The 23690-nt window shown below is 41.1% G+C and overlaps 1 protein-coding gene across 6 annotated transcripts in view; it reads left to right on the top strand.

Annotated features, from left to right (window-relative positions):
• Positions 1 to 799: 799 nt before the first annotated feature.
• The window catches only part of ARMC8 (armadillo repeat containing 8), a 62924-nt gene continuing 40033 nt past the window's right edge, over positions 800 to 23690 (top strand). Inside the window, exons 1-3 of one of the 6 annotated variants that reach the window (XM_027464021.3) lie at positions 800 to 976; positions 2710 to 2786; positions 17015 to 17086. In XM_027464021.3, the coding sequence (XP_027319822.1) occupies positions 929 to 976; positions 2710 to 2786; positions 17015 to 17086 (197 nt within the window). In that variant the 5' untranslated portion in view covers positions 800 to 928. Of the gene's footprint in view, positions 977 to 1345; positions 1479 to 2709; positions 2787 to 17014; positions 17087 to 23690 lie in introns of those variants that run through there. The other 5 variants (XM_027464017.3, XM_027464018.3, XM_027464022.3 and 2 more) reach the window with 5 other exon arrangements.

Below are 23690 nucleotides of genomic sequence, written 5' to 3'. Positions count from 1 at the left end.
AGGAAATGCTGACAAATTTAATCAGTTTTGGATCCTAAGATCCAGAGTCCTTTAAAGGTAATTCTAGAGTTGTTGAAAATTTTCAGTGTTGGTGAGAAACATCTGGAAAAGGTTTCTCTGTCAGACCTGGTACATTCATACTCATAAACTGATCAGTAGCTGAGACTTGCACTTTTTATAGATAAAAGCAGAAACATCTTGGGGCAGTGCTTGAGAACATTGTTCACTTGTTTTATTCCAGGGCATTTTGTTCAGACTATGTTAGTAACCTCCTCACAGAACAAACTAAGAACAGGGGCGTACCTTTTTCAAAAGCAAATAAATTATTTTCTAAAAATTAAGGATAATCCCCAACTTGTGCTGCCATTATCCTCTGCAAGATCCGTGGCAGCTGCTAACCCCGCGTTTACCTCTTGATAGCAAAAGCTGCAAAGGAGCCGTGACCGGTGGCTTTCCTACCACCCCCTTAGCACAAATGCTGTCCCCAGTAGGCTGCAGCACCCCCGGGCCTCCAGCTGTGCGCCACCCGGGGTCCTGCTACCCCGGCGCTACATCTTCCAAAAATATGCAAAAAGGGGGTTTAGGGAAAAAAACAAACAAAAAAACCAAAACCCAAACACCTCACTAAGAGCACCAGGGACGCTGCCCGCCGAGCTGGGGGCGCTCCGGGCCCGCTTCCCGCTGGCATCTCGGGCCGGCAGCGCCGCCAGGGGCCGCCCTCAGCCCGGCGCCGCATGCGGGGCGGTTGGGCAGGGCCGGGGCCCGGCGAGGCTGCGCCGCTCGGCCCCGCTCCGCCCCGCTCGGTTCCGCCCCTCCCTTCCCCTCCCGTCCCCGCCCCGCCATGAGGCCGGGCCCGGTGGCGGCCGCGCTCCGACGCGCTTGAGGGCGCCGCCGGCGGCGGGGCTGCGGCTGCTGCTGCGCCGCCAAGATGGCGTCGTGCGTGCTGGAGGCGCCGCTCCGCATGAGCGTCCTCTCGGTGAGTGCCCGCCGGGGGGGCTCGGCCTGACCTTGGCCGCCGGCTGCGGGGGGCACCGCGGGGCCTTTGTGCGGATTGGGGGCGCCCCCGTCCCGGCAACTTTCCCCCGGCGCCGCCCGGCTGTCCTCCTCCTCCCCCCCCCACCCCCTCCCCGCCCCGGGCAGGCCGGGACCGCCGGCACCCGGAGCCGTTGGGGCCCGCCCGCTCCCCTCAGCGCTCCCCCCCCCGGTCCCTCCGGCCTGCTGGAAGGGCCCCGGGGAGCCCGGCACCTCGGTGTTGCGGGGAACAATGCGGAGGGCACGGCGTGGGTGCCGCTTGGAGCAGCCCAGGGCGTCCTCCCCGCGTTGTTTTTCTTTTTCTTTTCCCTCCGGAGCGCGGTTTCTCGCTGAGCGAGGGACCCGTGAAACTGCTGGTGGTGATAGATGCTTGGTTCTCGGGGCCTACCTGGAGAACTTGTTGGCCTGGATACGAATGTCCTTCTGCATTACAGCCCTGCTGGCTGGTAAGGTGAAAGCCAGCGTGTTTTAGAGACGGAAGGCAGTGGGATCTCTGGGGTCCAGGACAATTTACATAGAAATACATAGATCGGGCAGGTGAAAGTCCACTGCGGTTTGCAAAAATACTGTCCTCATTACGTGGTGGATGCTTACATGTAGAGTTTATTTAGCATAATTTAATAATATTCTTGTAGACAAAGGAGTCCTTCTGCATCTAGATTCTTCTCTCAGGCTTATGTGAGACCACGAGTGAGCTGCTGGTGATTCTGGCTGGCTGGGGAAGCAGGCACAGGTTTAGCCCAGAGTTAGATACCTGCGAAGCAACAAACAGTTCGCAATTCCCTTATAATTCCTTTCAAGGAAAACTCACAAGGGAAAAATAGGAAAAGCCTAATAAAAGGTTGAGCTGGAAAAAAAAAAAAAAAAGATAATGGAAATGTTTTCTGGCACGTGTTTGTGAGAACCTGGAGGGAAAATTCTCTTCCCTTTTCCCACCCATAATTTTTGGAACGCTTTTCATCTCCAGCTTTGGATCTTCTCAAAGAGAATAACAAATCATTGGTGCATAAATGTTTAGCTTACAAGCATGGTCCTGTTACCGAGAGGAGAGTTCACTTTCTCTTGTAAAGTAGTTATGGGAAATGTTATGGAGAATATTGTGCTGCTATCCCTGTTGAAGTTGTGTGGGACAGTAGGCGTTGTGTCATAGAGAGGGACAGTCTCTGCAATGTGTAAATTTGTTATGATAAGGTAGGCTACAAAGACATGTCTTAATATGCACTTCCGTATTGTCAAGAGCTTGTTTGTCAATATACCTCTTGAGCAACATTAACAGCTCTTACAACTTTTTCTTGCAGGAATTTGTGGGTTTTCTATGAGCTGAACATAAGTAAATTGGAATTTAAGGCAGTGCTGATATCGGCAATAGACCCCTTTATGTGTCCTTTTCATAAACTACAAATACCTACCAGCACTCCATTTACTTGCTTTGACTCATAACATATTGTTATCTGCATTAAATACATCTTATTCTTTAAGTCATGCTTAAACATGGGGTTAATTCTTTGTGCAGATGTTGCCCAGCAGTAACATACTGCACGTTTGAATATGATCCTGTGGTTTTGCTGCTGTCTTGCCTGGTAGGTTTTGTAGACGTGCTTTAGTCATTCCTGTTTTTCTGCCATTCTATGAATTGGTATAAACTATTAAAAATCTGTATCATTTTTTTCCCTGCAGGAAGTAACAGCCAGCAGCCGCCACTATGTTGACAGATTATTCGACCTCGATCCCCAGAAAGTTCTGCAAGGTGTCATGTAAGTCATCTGAAACACATTTGGGCTGTTAGTTGTGCATAAGCTAGGTTAACTTGAATCCCGCTAGAATTGTATGTCAAAAGGAAGAAGCTCTGTCTCTTTGAGAGATCTTGTTGGAAAATTTTAATACAAACATGATAGTACTGTTTTAGCACCCTATTGCTATGTAGTGCACGTAGCCAGCCTCACAGGTGTCAGAAATGAGGTCAAACGTTCTGTGAGCATTCAGAAAAAAATAATCTTGAAATCTTTCTTCTTCCCTTTGGCCACCTTTTGATTCTCTTCTAAGTCTGCTTTTCTCTAATTCTGTCTTAAAAGAATTTTTTTGTCCACTGCCAAGTTGGTGTACCTGCCTCTTCTTTTTTTCCCCTGCTGCCATGCCTGAGTGTTGATTTTTGATGCATGGCTTCTATCTCAGCAAAGGGAACTGCAAGCCGAAAGAAGCTACTTCCATAGAAATTAATTTGGACGCTGGTTATTTTTCAGTATTTCTTTTGCATTCCGATGACAGTGAGTAAGGACTGAAAGATTAAGAAGAGGCCTTGCCCTGTTGAATAGGTGGTAAAACTGGTGCAAGGATCCGGCTGTGTTCTCACTGTCCTTGGGCTATATGCTTTGCGTTATAACCACCTTGTGGTGTGACCAGTGAGTCCCTGCCCAGGACTGACTGCTGGTGAAGCCAGGCCTGCTCAGGCTTACCTACAGCTTGCTGGCAGGTTATCTGCTTGGTTATCTATGAAAACACAAGAACATTTGGTCAAAGGACCAAGTGGATCAAAAAGCTAACAACACCTGTTGTGTTGTTTAGGACAGTCTGACGTGTTTCCGGTAGGAAATAGAAAGTATTTTGGAAGGTGGCCCAGGGATGGAGTAGTCACCATCAGAATTAGTATCCCTCTGAAATTACGTGAGAAACAAAACACAAATATAAAACTATCTTGGAAAAACTTTTATTTGTTGAAATATCCTCTTATGTACCAGAGTTTTTTATACAGATTAGTGTAAATATTTGCAGGTTCTTAACTCTTCTCTGTAGAAGAGTCTAACATTTCTTCCACTCCTGGCCTTAGTCCACTACTCACAAAGCTGGCTTGGCTGGTCCCAGGGTGAGGATGCATCTCATCCCACAGCCACGTGGTTGGCTCAGCCTCCTTGGCAGATGCTCTGGGCACTGGGTGGCGCTCCCTCCTTGCTCTCCTTTCTTCTCCAAGGAACTGGAACCAAGTCTTGGCAATCCCTTCCCCAACTTTCGAGGTGTTACTCACATCTTTGGAAGTCTAGTGACTTCCTAGAACCAGAAATCTTGAGCAGTCTTTTGTCTTAGCTAACACCTTGAAATTATTTGCGTTGTCCATGGGTGACAGTGGAATCTATGCTGAGCTGCCTTTTATTTTTGCCATAGTTCAAGGATAAAATGAATTGATGCAGGGCGGCTATCTCGATGAACAGTAGGCTTCTCCACTTAAAATTTAATCATCTGTCCTTTTAAAGACACCAAAATACCAATTTCTTTTGCATAGCTTTCTTTTTGGTTTTCTACCTTGGTGTCTGGTTTCCGATACAGGAGATGTTATACTACTTTGCCTCATAAAGTTTTCTAAGCTCTTTATTTTGGTCTTTGCATCACACAGCATTTTCAGCTCATCCTTTCTCTTCAGTACCTGGACGTGTCCTTTATGGATTTGCTTTGCGATTTTTCTCTTTGCATTTTGGTACTGGTACCATGAAGACCACCAGGTGGTGTCTTTGAGGCCGAGCTTTGTACAGGACCTGTTTCTTCTCAAGCCAACTCTCTGAGATATGGGGAGATGATGAGCAGTAAGTTTAAGGAAGCATTTGAGGACCCATCCTTTTAAGAATGGCTCAGCGTTCTACTTGTTGAAATAACTGATGCTGCTGCTTAGAAACTGCTGAAGGAATTTATGCAAAAGTTATCTTCTCTTGTAGTTAGACCTTCTAAAGCTACACATTTGATAGGATAAATGTCTTTGAAGAGCACAGGGGGAAAAAATCAGAGCACAGATTTGGTCAGTAAGCTCCATGTGTGACACTTCGGTTAAAATCTTCATTCTGAGAGTATGTCTTTCTGGACATTAAGCAAGTCCTGCGTGTTAGATTTGTTATTTTCCTAATATTAGCAGATGGATGTGCTACAGTCCAATTTAGAGTAGTGTATAAAAAAATCAGACCAAGATTCCTTTTGGGTAAAATACGATGGCTTTGCCCTTCTTCCTTTGACTTAAGGTATCTGAAAAGGTATTGAAGTTGGAACAAACTGAGATTTGGGGTGGTCCAGTGAGGGGTGGAGGGATAAAAGCTGTTGGGGTGGAAGAGGATTGAAGTTCTACCAGAAATGTGTCTCAGAAGCTTTTCAAGTATTCTGTGTAATTCCCTGAAAATCTTTGGTTCCTAAGATGTGCTGTTTTTTTCCTGCATCCTGGCTGAAAGTACCGATGACCTAGATTTTTGTTGTGATTGATGGAACTGTCTGAATATCAAGGTTCACAAAGGGCTGGCTTAAGAGGCTTTGTTTCTGCAAATTGTCTTCAGTTACAGTCATTCTGTTCTTCATATGCTCTTAAAGAAAGCTGAACGAATAACTTCTGTTTGGGACTTTCTTTAGTTGCGTCCTTCTACATTTTAACAAAAAACAACTTCTGAATGAAGTTTGATTAAAAGTAAAATACAGGTAAATGCTTCTTGGATTCTTGGATTTCAAAATCATGCCAATCCAGCTGTGGTCTTGTAAATTGAGAAGACTTACAGTTACATATTCTGAAAGTCTTTAAACTACCAACTCTCTTCTTTTTTTTTTTTCCTTTCTTTTTCAAGATTTGTCAGAGAGGTTATATTCAGAATCATCTGTTGTCCACAGAGTGAAGTCTTGCCTGTCTAGGGGCTTTTTTGTTTTCCTTCTCACGGGAAAACTGAAAAAACATTTCTGTCTAGTATTGCTGTATGTGCTTCTGTTGATCTTATTGCAAAATGTTAAGTTTCCTGGGGAACTTCTGTTTGCATCATTCCAATCGTGTTCATCTCAGTATTAATAGTAGGTTGGAAGGGGAGAATTGCGTGTACCTGTCAGTAAATCATTAGCTTCAGTTCAGGATTTGAAATTTTGGGGTTACAAAGATGACTACTGCCTTTTATTGCACCTGATGGAGAACTGTTTAAAGTGCACAAGGCCCGTTTCTGCACGCCCACATCTGTATGGAAGTGTGTGTGTTTGCCTTTCTATTGACTGTCCTTACAAATGAGCAAGCTTAACACATTAGTTTCCTTCTGTAAGCATAAACTGTTCGTTGTGTATATGTGTATGCTTGAGAGGTCTTACAGGTTTGCTTTGTGTCTACTTAAGTGCTTTTCTAAGCCTTTCATCTTCTATATTACTGTTCTACAGTTCAAATGTTCTCAAATGCACTTTAGCTGCATTCTGCAAGGTCAGCAGCAGCGCCAGGTATGCAGCTACTGAATATATTTGGTGTTGACAGTCCACAGACCACCCCGAACAGATATTGTAAGCGATTAAATGCTGTGTTCTCTCAGAAGTTCTCTTAAATATTTTGCCATTGTTGGCAGAAGAAAGGAAAATGGATAGCTCTGTATATTTCTGTGCTGTTGTAAGAGCTTCGTGTGTCCCAAGACGCTTGCTGCAACAACAGCTTGTGCTTTGCAGCATGGCAGTGTATTAGACTACAGTTTGGTTTTCATCCACATTTGAGCTCAGGACCGCTTTGTTCAGGTGCAAGACCAATGCCTAGTTTTGTCCACTAATTTATTTGCTGGTTGGAGGCTTTTTTGAGAAACGCTTTGTCATGCGTACGGTTTGCCTGATGTCTTCAAAGGCGATCCATCATTTCAGAAAGCTGTGCAAATGGCATCGCAAAGCCTGGTTTTGAAAGGAGCATTCTTTCTGAGAAATCTGGTGTACTCAAGGTGCCAACTGTTTCTCATCAGGCTGTTCCTTAGCAGTCAAAGGGTGTCATCTTGTATAGCTTGTAAATAAGCGCCATCGCGGTGCACTGAGAATTCCCATGCTGCTGCTGTTTCTGTCCTTTTTGGATGTGCTTCATCCAGTTCGCTGGGGTTACAGACAAGTGTTTTCCAAACTTGTGTGAACGTTTTATTTCCCAGGAAAAAGGAAGAATCACCCTATGAAATGACGCTGCGTACTGTTGACTGTATGTGCACGTTTACGGGACCTTCCTTTTTCCCGGGGAGCATGTCCAGTGCTGTGTTGGGAATACTGGTATAGATCTCTGTGATACATTTAATTTGTGACGTACGTGCTTCCTGCACAGGCTGATTTTGAGTGTTTGAGAGTCCGTGTTTTTGATATGGAAGGTACAGTAGTTGGCATCTGGGGCATGACTTGGGGACCGCTTTGAACCAGACAGTTATGTCTTGGAGTCCCTACAGGCTTGGGCTGGCAGCGTTGCAGTGGTTAGTGGTTATGCTCAGTGTTTTTGAAGACTGTGAAAATGATATTTTGGTACAACCAAGATGTAATTGAGCTTACCTTTGCATAGGTTTTTGGATGCAAAATTATGAGGTGTGTGTTAAAAGCTCCTCTAAGGGGCAATGGACTGATATTTGCATTTGACTGAGGATGTTTTTACTTCTTGCTGCTTTCTGCCTTCTTCAAAGAGAAGATACCAGAAAGTAGTCAGACTGGAAAAAAATGAGCATGTGTTTTAAGTAGTAACAATACTTTTGTGGAACCTATCTTGTGTCTCTTTTGTGGGCAGTTGCTTTGAAATTCATTGGGAACACCTCAAACTGTGCATTTGCTACATCTGTCGTCTTCACTCGTGTATTTTTGGATTTGAAAAAATGTTCCAGGCATGTTTCAATGATTTTATAATAGTGTCTTGTAGTTCTCAGCTGTGGCAATTGGATGCACACATGCCTACAGGGAAAGCTGTTTGAAATAGAAGAGACAGCCTTGTGGAGTGGGAAGAGAAGAAATTCCCATCTCCGTTGTAATGGAGCAACAGGTATCCCCTTCAGCCAGTTACAAAGAGGCTACTTCTGCCTCTTGTTCTTCATGTCCTGTCAAACAAAAATATTCCCCACAGCAAACAGCACTTGTTTTCACGTTGTGCATCCAAAATACATACAGTCACATTTTCCATCTCTCAGTGGTTGGTTCTGAACTTAAATTTTCTGCAGGAGTCCTGCTCTGTTCTTTGCATATTCCTTGCCTTGGTTTTCACCAGAATGGCCCTATGAGAAGAGATTGTTCGAGGTTCCTGTTACGCTTTGCTTCTGTAAGTTTTCAGTCAGTTCTGTTGATCTTCTAGATTTGGTACTCTGTGGTAAATATAAACTCGTTCGGATGCAGTAGGGAACTTTCAGGTCTAATTTTTCAGGTCAGAACTTGAGAAATTAGATCACTTGTAGATGAAAGTGTTTCTGTGTAGCCTCATTCATGTGTTGAAGGCTGCTGAGTCTTCCGGTGATGCTTCTTGAAATGCAGGATAGGTTCTTTGTGGCTTGGAAATTGAAAGCTTGTTCTCTAGGATGCAGATTCTGACAGGGAAATCTGAGCAGGGTTAGGTGAGAGAGAGCTGGGAGCAGTGCTCCATTTGTTGATCCTCCCTTTCAAGAGGTAAGCTGAGGAATGTAATAGCTAGGCACGTTTTTCAGAGTGGCAGGGGATGAAAATGAAAGGGCCTCGAACATTGTTTGAGAATTAAGTAGTGTTCTGTGAAGAGTGGTTTTCAATATAATAGATTTTGCAGAGTCAGGTGGAAAAATAATGTAGATACAGAGAGAAGAGGGGAGGCTATAACAAAGGCAAAGAAATCATGTAATCCTCTCTTAGAATAAGATATTTTTCCCTTTGGGCTTGCTTTATAATGCAGCAAAAGGTACAAATGCATAATACTGCTTATTTTATTTTTTTCAAATAAATTCTGTATCGTAACTCCTGGTCTAAAGCTTCGAGGTGAGCTAAATTACAGGAAATCAGGTCCACCTAGTATATCTGGCTAGAAGTCATCAGGCTGGTAGGGTTGTTTAATATCTCAAGCTTTGTGGCTGCTACTCTGAGCCTGAGAGCATTGATCAATGAACCTGTTGAGGCTCTGCCTTTCAGAAGGAGCACGAAGCTGTCTTCTCCAAAACTGTGCTCCTGATGCCAGCTTCAGAGTGGCAATGCTGCTGCTGTGACGGTTTCAGGCCATAAGCAGGGTAAGAGTAGAGAAGCAACTTTTACCAGACTAGCTGATGTGGCTGGAGAAAATCAGGCAAGTGTTGGTCACAAAGGTCTCGAGTGGCAAACTTCAAGCTCAGCCCAGTTGAATGCTGAGGTCATGCAGAGTTTAGCCCGACTTTGTAGTTGGCGAACAAATCGATAGAGGAGAGCTGGTTATAAGGGAGAGAGAAACGTAGCAGGCATAGGAGGGAGAAATAGGCACTGTGCCATTTGCATGTGTGTGGGGGAGTTAAACTGAGCTAGGGGTTGGGCTTGAGGGGAATGTGTGCCATAAAATCAGCAATGCTACTGAGTTTGTGATTCTGAATATCTGGCGTTTGACTTTTTGTTCCGAGGTTCTGATTCAAACCGATCAGAATTAACTTTAAAAAATAGTTCACTTCCCTTTCAAAACAAGCTCATTTCCAATTTGCAGTATGGGACTATGTTATTTTAGGTTACCTCCCTGTAAAAGGTTAATGCTTCTTGTGGCATTCAAAGGGTAAAAATCTGTTTACACTTATTTGTCTGCCAGATGATTAAAATGGTTTTAGTATGTGTGCTGTATTGCTGGTGATGAACTGATAATTTAAGTACGTTGGGATTTTTGCTTTTTTTTTCTTTGGGAATGGAAAAGTAACAGGAGGGGTAGCTGGTAAAATTACTTGTTAAAACATGCTTTAAACATGCATTGTCTGAAACATCCAGAAATTGTCCCCCAAATGAAAAATGGGAGAGCTGAGTATTGATAAATTTTTTTCCTAGTGAGCACTTCCCAGCACCCATTTGAAAAACAAAATTAAGGCATGCCTAAGTACATAGATGCCAGTACACTGTCTCAGCTGAAAGCTGCTTGGAGCTAAAAATTGAGGCAATACTTTAAAAGATATGAGATTATAATCTAGTAGGTAGTAGTTGTGTCAAACAAACAGCTTTTGTTGATCCTTCGATGATTGCTGGCCTAGGCTGGTATGGACAGTGCCACCTAAAATTTATGACTGCACATCTGAGAACAGCTAACCAGGTACCTGAAGACCATTTTAAGGTATTTTCCTGTACTGAGTAGAACTTAAGGTTTCTCTATGTGAATGACTTGGGGCAGACAAAATTCTTTTGCTACTTACTGGGGGGGTTAAAATGGGAGAATGGGCAAAGAAGACTAAAGCCAAGAGAGTGGATATATATGATATATATTTGATACTTTGGGTCATTTATCTGAAGAAACTGCAGTGCTTCTCGGATGGTCTTGCTGCTTCAGATCAGCTGTGAAGAGAGTTTTCTGCTGCTCTTGGCTGCTCCGTCCCAGAACAGAGCACCTGTTCCCAAGAGTTCTACTCAAGTGCAGCTGTTTCCCCCACACCTCTGTTCAGATAATCTTTGGTGTTGCAACCCAGTTTATTTAAGTGGTGGGGTTTGGTTCTGAGGTTGAAGTGAGGATGGTGCGGAGCACTAACCGTCATTTGTATGTTGTTGGTTTTTCAGTTTAAAAAAGATTATCTAAACAAGCTAGCTGAGCTCCCATCCTCCGCTGACTTAGAGCATTTGAAGTTTGAAGCTGCATCAGATTTAAGTTTAAGTAGGCAATTTTTCAGCTGATCAGTGATCTCATCCAGCTTGTAGCACAATTGCCAGAACCAATAAAACTACAAAGGATGAGGCAAGAATACATGCTTGAGAGAGGTGGGAAAAGCAGCAGCTCCCATTTTGCCTGTTAACCTTGAGATTTGAGAGGAACATGAGTTGAAATGAGTTTGGGCAGTGAAAGGTGTGGAGTCATTATGCTAGCTTCTGTGTCGTCTTGCTGAATCGACTGGTTTAGGCTCTCATGTGGAAGCCAAAATTTGATATGAGAGGACTCTGCAGTCACGTGCAAATGCTGCAAGTGCTGGAACCTGAGATGGATTCAGGGTGGGAATAAGGTGTGAACATTTCTGACTACAGGTAGGGGTCATTAGAAACAGTTTACCTTTCCATGTGGGACACTTGCCTTGGCAAGGAAACCTCTAACAAGGTAAGTTACCTTTCCAAATGGGATACCTCAGAGAGGAGTTCAAGGCTTTTTTTGGCATTGTGGTGTGGAGAAGATGGATTAAATGCTCACTTTTAGCATTATCTATGGTAAATTGTATGGTTCTACATTGCTGTAAATGCAGCCATATGCTATTTTTCTACAGCACTCTCATTTTATGTGGTGTCTGAGAGAATTAAGATTGGGAGCAACCATGGACTTGGGGTTTACTTGTTGGGTTTGTTTAGTTTGTGTGGTCTGTTAATTGTGTAACAGTTTCCAAGTGTTAAAACACAAAGAAGTTGAGTGCCAGTAAGTGTCTGTGTGCTACTTTGTTCTTTTCTGAGTCTTTTTTTAGATACACTGATTTTTTTTTTTTGAATGAGATTAGAAATACTGAAGCTTTTCCTCCCAACCTGATGATTAACTTTAAAATAAGCTGTTTTCTGAGGTCTGTGGTTTGCTTTGCTTGAGTTGGCAGGAGTTTTTAGCATTTTATTTACCTGGTTGGAGTAGTAATCATGATCAGATAGGTTTCCTGACAAGAAGAGAAACCAACTCTCCTGTTGGGCATTTAACGGATGTTCAAGCCGTGGTAGCATCCGTGTAGATATTAACTATCAAATAGCGGGCATATTTTAACATGTAAAAATTGTAATTATTTCCTGCTGTTGATTACTTTGCATCTGCCCATTAAAATGGGAGAGGGGGAAGGAGGGAGAAGGAAGAAGAGTCGAAAGCTGGAGAAAGCGTAGTTGTCAAAACAGCTTGGCTGGACAGTGTCTGTCTCAAGTCCAGCCGCTCCAGGTAGCATTTGCTTCTGTGAAACTGAAACGTAGCAGCTCTTCTGAATTTGGGGCAGACAGTTCTTAATTTAGCTCTGTCCTCGTATCCGCTAGCAATATCCCAAATGTCTTTCAGATATTTGAATTTTGAGTTTTTGAAAACCTTACCAGAAGGATGCTTTGCTTCATCCTATCGCTCTAATTTTGATCTGTCTCTGTTCGGTAAATCTTCTGGTCTCACAATGCATTGTTTTGGATACTTCCTCTGTGCACTTAATCTTCTAACAATCTTCTGTAATTTTTGTGTATTAGAAGTAAAAACTCTGGCCTAGAGTGTCTTGGACTACTTTTTCCTTCTGTGATTTTTCATCTTACGTTGGATATTCTTCTCTGTGTAGGAATCTTCTTAATAAGGCTACCTACTCTATTTTCAAAAGACAAGTAGGACAAGAAAATACGGAGACAGTTCATTTCCTCTTCTCTCTAGTTTCTTTTACTTCTTCCTCACCAAGTCAGTCCAGCTTGCTCCATGGTCTTAGGTGTTGCATTGCTAGAAGGTGATTTAGGAAAGTTCCAGGGCTTCCTATAAGTTTTTTAAAGCTTATGATGTTTGTGCTTGACTTATTGCATTTAGAAAGGTGGGTAAAAACAAAATCTTACCAAGAGTTCATGTACTGTATTGCTTTCTCATGATCTCTTTTGCAGAAGAGGTACAGGTCTCAAGGCTTGCTAGGAATGCTTTAGAGGTCTGCTCTTTTTCATCTGGGATGTGAATTTGCAACAGTTCAGAGAACTGTGCACTAATTACAGGGCACCTCTGGTGTTTTTGTCTCAGAGGAAACCCAAACTTAGAATAAACTTCATGAAGATGTTGAACTTAAGTAATTTCTGCTTAGGACAAAGGTCAGCACTTGAAATTGCTTCTACAGTAAGAACATCAACAGCCTAGAATGTTAATTGCCTCAGTACTTAGACACCTCGTAAAACTAATTTTTACCGGTGAGGAATCATTAAAACCAAAAGACTTTATTTTACTTGCAAATTGTTGTGTTTATTATTGCTTCTTGCTTCTCTGAAGTGGGCTACATTTGGTACTTTTAAACAGGAACACCTTAAGAATCAGAATAAAAGCTTATTAACTCCATACAAAACTGGCAAATTAGTTCCTCTTGTAGCTTTTGTCCAACTGCATTTGTATGAAAATTAGATATGTATTTTTTTTAGTTTAATGTACTTCCAACATACTTTAAACAATCATACTATAACCATATATTGACAAAACTAGCATACATTGCATCTTGAAAGTGTTGCTTTTAGCAAGTTAATTGAACTGATGATGATTTCTGGGTTGCTATGTTCCAATAGATTGTTACAGCTGATAAACCTTACCTGATACTTTTTTTCCCCTTTTCTAAAGTTTGGAAGAAGAAAAGTCTTTCTGTTTCTCCAGCTTCTACATACTTTGATAACTTTAAACTGAATTGTCACAGGATTGAACTGATGAAACTGCATTCTTATTGATTTAAAAAGCAGTAAGAGTGGGGAAAAAGCTGATTTTGCACTTCAGGAAGCAATATTTCCAAGAGGTTAGTTAGGACATCTCCACATTCTACTGCTAACATCCTACTTATCCTGCTTGACCGTTTTTCATGTAAATTATTTTACTGCATTACAGTAAACGTTGGCATGAAAATCACCAGACTTTGCATCTTTGCATTAAAATTAATTGTAATTTGAGTTATTTCATTAAATGAGTTTTTGAATTTAGTTTGAATGGAAACTATAAGGACACGGAATAGTTAAAAAAGAAAAAAAAAAAGGAAAAGGGAAAAAAAAAACTCAGAAGTGTCTTATGACTTCTGTCATATGGAAGCTTCATTGTTTTTGATATAGAACCATAGCATGGTTTGGGGTGGAAAGCTACCTTTATGAGGCTGAGAAACCTACATATGTATATTCTTAAGATCTACATTTTTCTTCTGAAGCTGCTCATGCTGTGCTCGTGGCAGTAGGGTTGGTGACCTAACTGAAAGCTTGGAACTGATTATTGGGAAGTTTGTGTATCTTCCTCTTCCAGATCAGTCTTCTCACAGATAATGCCTAGAATTACCATAGATCAGTTGTTCTTTTGAAGTTCTCATGCCTTCATAATTGTTCTTGCTGCTGTTTCCTTCCCCTTTCACTTCAAGGACTTCTTCACAGTAGGAAATGGGAGCAGTGTGTGTGATACTTTGGAAGCAAAGCAAGCATCCAGTTTTGGACTGCAAATTTCTGATCTTTCTTAGTTACCACTTGTTGAAGATAATGATCTTCAGTGTTCTTTGTTGGATGAATCTCATGTCTTCTTGGATCTGAAGTCAGTCAAGTTCAGACTTGTTAGAGATGATGTTTTCAAGTATGGGAGTTGCACTCAATTCTTCAAGGTGCATGACTCACCAAGGACCTGGTAGACTAAGACGGCACATGGCACTTCTTTACTTCTTATGGAGATTAGCTTACTGATCTAGAAAATCTCCGTAACACAGAATATGGAATTGTGTAATTATTTTTCATAGTAAACTGAATGAAAATCTACTGTTATTCAACTTCGAGTTACACAATTAGAGGGGTATTTTTTGTTTCAGTATCTTCCTGTTTCTTCTGTATTAAATAGACTATTTCTATTGCAAATTTGAAGAGAGCTGTGGCACGTAACTTGGGAGTGCCAAGACATAATGTACACAAGCATAGTGATCCTCTGACAGTTTTAGGTCTGCTTACCAATTTGAAAGTATTTCACTTGATTGCAAGTTGGAACTGCTTGAACCTGTGTTGGATTTGTCTGGTATCTCAAGTTTACAGTACTACTTGTCTACTCATCGCGACCTTCCTAAGGAACTGTATGAACTGGGATGGAGAAACTCATCTGAATCCTTTACAGATCAGGACTGTGACCTCACTAAACCTCTGAATTTGTGTTATGGAACTTGGCTGTGTTCACGCCACTTCTGAACGGGTCTCTAAATCAAATCCTAATAAGCAGTGCTTGTTGTGTATTAAATGGATATAAAGTTAGCAGGTTATTCTATTGTGAAGTTATCAGAAGACCCTGTTGTGTCTCTTGCACCATCTAAAATGTGTAAAATCATCTGAGGAGAGCATCAAACTGTAACCAGAAAACAGAGTGCTTGGCAATTCAGTGTGCCAATCCTGTGTTCAGGATTCTTCAGAGTGCTTGGCAAGTGCCTTCTCTCTTGCTTCTCAAGATGCCTTCATGGGTAGGTGACATGATGCAACCTTTCTGATGATTTTGAGAGCTGGGGTCTAAGAATAACAGGATAGGTAGCCCTGGAGTGGCCCTAGCAGTTTAGTACCTGAAACTAGCTCATCTGTTGTACAGTTTAAATTCCTTTCAGAGATCGGGAGCATTGATTTTGCCATTGATTTGAAATTACTTTTCTACTTTAAACACATTAAAAAAATAATTGGGACACTTTCATATCAAACCTTCATCATAGAAACCACTGATGTGCAATTACTGAGTTCCATGCAGCCTTCAAGTTCATTCCTTATTTTTTTGTGGATTTCGAGCTTAGCCAGTCATCTAATTTTCCCCTTTGTTCTCTATCTCCTGTCAAGAGGTACAAACTCACCAAACTTAGGGGAGATGTAACAGGATAGTCCAATGTTCTCTACTGATACCTGGCCGTATACAACTGAACTATGTAAGCAGATTTCTATTAAGTAGTGTCTCACTTGGCGAGTCAAGTAGCTTCATGCCTCTGCCTGTTTCAAGAGTTACACTGAACTGCAGTTCGGAGTTCAGTCTGCTTTCAGGGCTGCTCCTTTGCTGGGACTCCAGGATCTCTGGCCAAACTTGAGAATTTAGCTTGCTTCCTTTTGCTTAAAATTCCTGGAGCACTCTTCTGCAGCTCTGTAACTGGATGCAGCAGGAGAGTGAGTCACAAGGAGAAGTACTTCAGGAAGAACGGTCAATTACCTTTTACTAATTGAGGTTTGTATAGGTTGTGTTTACACCAGTCCAGATATTGCCTGCCTTGACCAAGAAGCTCTTTAGAACACATGAAGTGCTTGGGCCAACTGCTCATTGCAGTGAAACTTTTAAGAACTGTTAGTGGTATGTTCGTGCAGGCCAGGGCGGATCTTAAAGAACAGGGCTGCCCTAAGTCTCTTGAGATCTGCAGACAGCAAGTCAAAGTGATATAATGGCAACAATATGCACTAACTAAAGCAATCACTAAAGTTCCCAAATTATTTGAATGAATTATAGGCATAGGTTGGCCAGTGATTATTAATTTTGCAATTTTTTGTTATTTTGGTAAAGAGCTATCTTAATTTGGACTGTTTCCCCCTCCCATCCCTGTAGTTTATATTATAAAGGTTCCTACAGCTAGAAGGTTTCCTAGAAATGTCATCTTGATTCTCCTGAAACTGGTTGTGAGTTGCTAGCTTTCTTTCAGATTCTCTGGATGTTCATACATGCTCAATGAGCTCACATTTAGGGGAAAATACATTAGAAGGTGGTGATGCTTGTTAGCATACAGTAACAGTTTTCTGAACAATAAGGTTGCAAACCATGTGTTTTCATAGGACTTGGTAGTGTACACAACCAGTGTCCACTTCCCAAAATGCTCCCCTTGCTCCTTTCCCATAGTATGATTACCTTTACCTGTAATGCTCAGATAGGGAAATGCTTTTGTTTCAACTTTGCTCCTGGGGTTTTGAAATACAGATGCTTAGGTGTCCTGCTGAAATTGGCAAAGCCTGTGGTGAGAAGAGAATGAAAACTCATTCTCATTCTTCTTTTTTTTTTTTTTATAACTTGTCTATTCCTGCACCCAGTAGAGTATTCAATTAGTACTTGAAATTATCAACATTTGATTCCCCAAGCAATATATATATATTTCTCCCTTTTAGAAGTCTAGTGAATAAATGGGCACGAAGAACCAGTCTGTCTAATTTTGCTCAATGATGAGACTTCTTTATGTCTGGTGTGCATGTGAGATAGTTTGGGATTTTGCTTACTTGCATAAGCTGGGACATAACGGAATCCCAGAGCTCTGGGGTATGTGGCTGTGGGCTGTGAAAACTGCACTGGAGCACAGTCCTGTAGGTGCAGCATGGAGATGTGAAAGGGTACTTGATAAGCCTTCATGGAAATAGTAAATTCTATAGATTAAGCCCTCAGTACCTCAGCATAATTTACCAGGGTTTGTTTTTCTTTCTGGATTTACAGAGATATGAAAAATGCTGTAATTGGAAACAACAAACAAAAAGCCAACTTGATTGTTTTGGGAGCAGTTCCAAGGTATGTCCTTTGCTACTCTCCTTTTCACTGATTCACAACAGGTCTGGAATAATGATCCATAGATCACAGGCACTTTTTTGTTTTAACTTTGATTGTTGACTGCATACTTTAATGTAACTGAGAGACTTGAAATATCTGTTAAACTCATGTGTTACAGAACAGGCTGTTGAGTAATGCTTTTATTTTAGAATTTCATAGAGTTCCTTAAAGTAGTCTCAGTCTTTTTTATTAAACTTTATCAGTTCAGGAATTAAATCTGTTTTTCAACTTTAACATTAATGATGGATGAAAGTGGTTGTATCTTAATCCTGTTCTACAGCCAATATCCTGGTGAGTGCACAAGTGGAAATGTGTAAGGTTGTTTCAAGTATAATTTAAAAATACTAATAAGCATCTGAGATAATTTGCTTCTCTTCTCCATCTGCATCAAAGGATTAAAAGCCATTGATCATGCTTATTGCTGAATTACTGCTTCAGCTGACACTAACATTTTCTGGATCCTGATTCCAATAGTACAAATTTAACAGGTAACTTTAGCTACTGAATTGCTTACTACAGCTTTCATTTCACTCCTCTTCTCCTCCAGCTTTCTTTCAGCTACAATTTGCAGCCATGGCGAAGGAAAACATGGAACAGTGCATTACTTGTGCTAATAGTATGGGACCTACTGAGGATACTTTTGCTTAAATGGCAACTTGGTCTCAAACTGTCCTGCCTGAGGCAGCTTCTTCTGACTTGTCAAAAAACGCACTTTGTTTGCAGGGAATATCTTCTTCTCATTTACAGACTGAGTTTTGTGTTAAGGCTAGCCCTTTAAATTCTCTAGGGATTAGCAGTGGGGAAACCTACTCTCCAAAACCTGGTGGATTATCTTCTGTTTTGACCAAATGTAAGCAGGCAAAGAGAAGACTTGACCCAAGGTGTAAAGATCAAAGTGGGCATTTGCTAAAGCTTATGCAAAGTTTAAGGATTTTTTTTTTCTGCAACAGGCCCTGTGGGATTCTTGTGACTGACATTTATTCTTGTGGTTCCCGTTTTAAAAACAGAGGATCTCTGACTTGCAAATCTAGAATCCACCTTTTCTTAAATTTTGTAGGACTTCATGTTCCTTCAGTTATCTTACTTTCTCCTTTTAGTTGTTCTACGCCCAATACTGAAAATCCAGAAGGTTGTTTTTTTCCTGTTAATATCTTCTGGCTGTGCAAGTGAATTATATGATTAACCTATTAATGCAAAGAAGGGACTGTGAAACATCTTAAAAGGTAAATGGTTGTGCTTGTTTTCAGTTCTGTACAAGCTATCCTCAAACAGCACCAATTCTTACACCAAGGCTTTTCAGAATAGGAGTACAAAAGAACATGAATCAGCCATGATATTGTAAGCAAAGACAATTCTCACCGGCTGAAACTTGTGGCTTTGTCCACCTGCAAGTACCTTTCTGAAGGCTGTAGAATTTCCTCGGGGTGTTTCAGACAGCCTTAGATTACAGACAATTTGTGTTGGAGAATTCCTGTTTTCTCTAACAAGGCAGTGGGAATTCATTGGGTGTTTGACAAGCCTTCTAATTCATTAAATAGCTACTGAAACTGTGAGTACAGGAATCCTTGTTACTCCAATCTGCAAAGTCAAACTTTTCCCCAGTAAGAATAGGTATAAGGAAGCTAGCATCCTTTGCTTTAAGTCTCCTCTGCAAAGCTAACTACACACTTTCTCATAGTTAGATTGCAGTCTCCCAAGGAAGGCTGATTCCTTTCTGTAACAGTGTGGGATTTTTAGAATTCAGCTGCTACTGCTTTGTCCTGGGGTTCTACTTCTTGTTTACACATTTCTTTTTCTCTTCCCTGCTTCCCCAAGTGTTCCTGCAGAATGTTTTCATGTGGTGAGAAGAGACCATTGTGATCCAAAGCACACCTTCACATTTCTGTCACTTGGTGCAAAAGAAAGCAGCATGTTCATATACTAGAACAGATCCATATGAGGTTTGGAAACAAGTCAAAGAGAAGTATCTTTGATTTGAAATCAGGCCAAATACTAATGGTTTGTACGAGCAATACCTGCTTTAATGTATTAGGCTGCTACGTGGTTGGAAAGAAACGTGAAGTCCTTCCAAGATCTCCATACAGGAAGGAATTACTGGTGCAGAGTAGCTGAATCACTGCCATTCTGGGTCAGCGGCCTCCTGTGTCCGTAAGCTGACTTTAGAGTGGTGTCATCTTTAGAAAGAGATGTGTATATACATAGGAAATGGCATTTGCTTCGTACCTTTGAAGGTCAGTCTGACCTGCAGTCACTTTCTGACCATTTTTTCTGAAGATGGTGCTAAGAAAAACAAAAGCTATTAAAGAAAACTCTCAAAATTGCATTAAGCAGAATTGTTGTGTCTGGGCACTCTTGTATTAAGAACTGTACAGATGTATGTATCGATGTGGTCTTAGCCGATAGGAATGTAGATAAAGCCAGCCTATACGTGTATGTGGGTTTTGTTTCTTATGGAATGATTTTCTGTATCTCTTCCTCTATGCAGAATGAAACACTGCCCTGAGTTATTCCTTTACATCCTTCTGAGATGCTGAACTCGGGCACTACTTTCAGGACTTCAGAAATTTTACTTTTTGAAATTGTTACTGTTAATAGAAAACAGAATTGCTAAAGTTCAGGGTAGAAAATATTTTAATGCCATAAGATCTAGTTCTTCCAGTGGCAAGCTGGCTTAGAAACTATATACAAAGTCAGCTATTCCTGAAGATGGTTTATTTCTTGTCATGTCCTTCAATTATTTTCTTGGAATTTCTTTTTCATTCTGCTCTACATGAGCACCTGCAGAGACTGAGAAAATCCCAATTACTGGTGTACTTCTTCACTCAACAGTTTTGTAAAAACAAACGCTGAACTTTTGTGCCTATCAAAATGCCAAACACCTCTTTGGAATCCAAGTTGAGTATTCAGAACTTATTGTCAGTTACTTTTGTGTCCTTAATTTCAGGAAAATGATTGGAAATTTCCAGTTCAAATGTAGATTTTTTTTATTTCTTTTTGTAAGCTATCTTGATCGGACTTCTGACTTAGTGAAACAACATTCACTTAGTAGCAGTTAGTCTGTAGCGCTGCTGGTTCCCAGTCCTCTGTGGGCTGTTATCAACCCCCCCTTTCTGGTGAAGTCAATAGAGATGAGAAAAATATTTGTTTGCAGTTGAATTCAGGCTGAAAATCATATTCCTGTCACTTGAGTTCCCCTGTACCTTAGGTGTCATTCTTAGGTGTAAAGATTCTTGCTTAAGTATTTAACAGGACGATCCAGGTATCTTGCCCTTCTTTCACATAACCTAAGAAGCAGAAGAGCACCCTCCACATCTTGTATACTTTTCATACTGGAACACGGTGCACTTCCACTGTGGGAGCAGGCGCAGAACTGCAGAGTGAAAGACCACCCTGTTACACAAAGCTTTTCTTGGAGTTACTCAGATAAACGTCAGATAGCATTTTTAGTTAAAACAAAACAAAACAAAAAAAACAACAAACCTCTTTAATTAGAAGATAAGCATCACGTTTCCTATGCTCAGGTATTTAGGGATAAGACGTCTGTGCATATATCAAGTACGAGTTTAGTTTAATACCTAGAAATTATGTCTATTCGTGGCCTGGAAAGCTTGGCCTCATGGCTGAGATGTTGAACAGTGTGCTCTAGTTGATCTTGGGTTGAGCAGGGGATTGAACTAGATTGAACCTTCCAATATCATCCAGTCTGTGATTCTGTGATAGGATTTAATGATGAACTGCCTTTACATATGTTTTTTGCTTGGGGTTGTCCTTGAATTCAGGTACTCCCTCTAGGAGTTCTTTTAATTAGTGTCCTTTATAGTACTACTCCTAAAGGACTGTCCATCCTCTAACTGTTGGAATGCAGGTGTCTGCTTGACAGGATCATCTCCGGTACAGACAGGAGTTGTTAGCACATGACTGAGTTTTGGGCTCTAAATCCGTTGTTAGCTAGATAAGGTAACAACACTCCCTTGTGAGCAAGGAATGCTTCCTTCATTCATAACTTTAGATGCTGAAACTATGCATGAAGGATGTATTCAGGCAAATGTATGTCTTGTGCTTGGTTCATGTGGTCATGCAAATCTCTTTAATTGCTGGCTGATTCGGATTAGAAACAGCAGTATTGCATGCAGTTCTATCCCCAAATGGCTGGAGGCTGAAGTTCTCTCAGCCACCTTTGGAGATCTGCAGAGATCCATGAATCTAGTATTGAATTTCGGTAAAGAAGGAACAGCACAGTAGTGGATGAGGTGTTACCATCTGACATTTTTTCTTCATTGTACATTGGGCAGTAAAAATGTTGAACTATTTCAGAGAGCAAACTTCTCTTTTCAAGGCAGTGGAAGGCTGGGTTACTAGACAAACACAACTAGGTTCAGCAATAATTTGTTGAATCTTCTCTAGTTTCTAATCTTAAGTGGCTACACAAACACAAAAAAAAAGTAGTTTTGTTGGAAAAGTTCTGGTATCTGTAAAGTAGAAAGAGGTGAATGGTGGTAACTGGTATGAGAAGTATTTAACCTCTGTGTGACTGATGGTAAATGGTATCTGCTTCTGACTATTTTTGTATCTGATGCTTTATTTTCTCAACTTCTTTTTTAAAGAATTAAAAGAAAAAACCCTCATTAGCTGCAGAGTGTTTTCCTTGATGAAGGATGAAGAATATTGCAGGTTTGCCTGATGACTAATACACACCTTATCAGCATTCAGTACATTTATAAAAATATGAAAAACTGTACCTTTGGGGCATTTCTAGATTTCCCACCCATCCCAATCTCATTTTGCTCTGAGGAGCGGAGAAGGGAGCAGCCAGTTAGTTTCATGATATGGACAGCAGAGAAGAAACCTCATCATGGAATGTCTACCCCTTTTAGAGAGAGGAGACTGCAACTCCTTTCCGTGTAATTTACCTGTACAACACCATTTGTAAAAGAGAAAAAAAATCTGAACCATTCTTAAGCATGAGAGGATAAAGCATGCCTGCAGTTGCTCCTGCAGACTTGTGAAACAGGATTTCTAGTTCAAGGACTAGAGATAGAGCATCTCTAGAAATGTGAAATGACAGATATGAATCAAGCAATATTATTTTTGTGTGTTTCGGGTGGTAAATTGGACTTGTATGGCAGCCCCACAGAAGTAGAGAAATATATGTACTCTGCAGAATGCAAGGGCTGCAGTTGGTGACAGTGTGATAAGTCTCCAGCAATTAAATTGTTGAAAAACAAGACAGTAACTTCAAATGATTGGTGAGCCTGCCTCAAACCAAGAGCAGTGACTAGATGATCTGTTACGATCCCTTGCAGCTCTGGTTCTGTGCTCCCCAGTTCCCACCAGTTGTCTGCTGACCGTGCAGAAGTTGTAAGGTGTTCAGGTCCACTGGTACTGCATGCCCGCTGCTGGTGGGCCAGTAAGAGGTGTACCAGTAACCAGCTAGGCACAGCTATTGAAACATTCATAATCTCTGGTATGTTACCAGCTTTCTTGCAAGAAGTTGGGCATGATGCTTGGACACAGTATTACTAGGCTCCTCATCTATGTTAACAAGGTATTTTGTCTGAACTTCATAGACATCCCTAGGAGGGCAGGGCATGGTGGTTTCCTGATGGCTTTTTCTGTTCCTGGCTGCACTTTGGGATTTCCTGTGTCAGGTACTCCATGGGGTGGGGATCTGTGCCAAGACCTAGCAGCTTGTGCGCTTGGGTGAAGAAGCTTCATCTGTGGTGCTGCTATTTGTAACACCTTCCCCATACTAGGGTGGTAAACTGTGGAGAGCAGAGGCCCTAGTAGGGCTGCCGTTGTTGTCCCTGCTTTTTTCTTCAACACAAGTCAGGAGTCAGGGCCTATCTACGTAATTATACCTCTCTCTACGAGGAATAACTCTCACCCTGAGAGTTATGTGTAACTGGAAGAAGGTATTCTTCTAACCCTGCTACGAAGTAAATGTGAATCAAGGCAGATATTCATAGTCAGCAGAATTGTATTAGAACTGTGGTTTTTTTTAAAGAGCTTCATAGCCTTCTGTCTCTGAAATGCCCTTGTAGTAAGAAAAGGGCATTGTAATACTTCTAAGGGCATCCTTTAAGTTGTGATATTTTATTGGAACTTTTAAGTTTCAGTTTTTTATTTAAAAAAAATAAATATATATATATATGGAAAATAACCTTTGTGATATCTCTTGGAATCTGTTTGTAAGGAGCTGTAAGAGTCAAATCTATCAAAAGTATTCAAGAACCTATTCTTGATATCCTTTCATGTGCAAATATCGAATGATGGACAGATGCTATCACATGGAGTAGAAATATGGTTTAGCCATTTTATATATAATGAGGAATTTCAAAACACGAATGAAGAGTCAAACATTGTTTAATTCATGTCATAAAAAAGCAAGTAACTCTTGCTACTCCGTGTTGCAGTCATTTTCGGAAGAAACTGATCACGAGGGTGAGAAGAACTTGATCCTAGTCCCTATTTACTCTTACATGAAAAATGCTTTTTCTTTAGTTCTGACTTAGGTAGGTATTACAGTTCTCCAGTACTGGATTTAGTTTACAGCAAAAATCAAATT

The sequence above is a fragment of the Anas platyrhynchos genome, chromosome 9, assembly GCF_047663525.1.
Source record: "Anas platyrhynchos isolate ZD024472 breed Pekin duck chromosome 9, IASCAAS_PekinDuck_T2T, whole genome shotgun sequence".
NCBI classification, from domain to species: Eukaryota; Metazoa; Chordata; class Aves; order Anseriformes; family Anatidae; genus Anas; species Anas platyrhynchos.
Note: the sequence above shows the minus strand (reverse complement) of the source record. Positions and strands in the feature narration are given on the sequence as shown.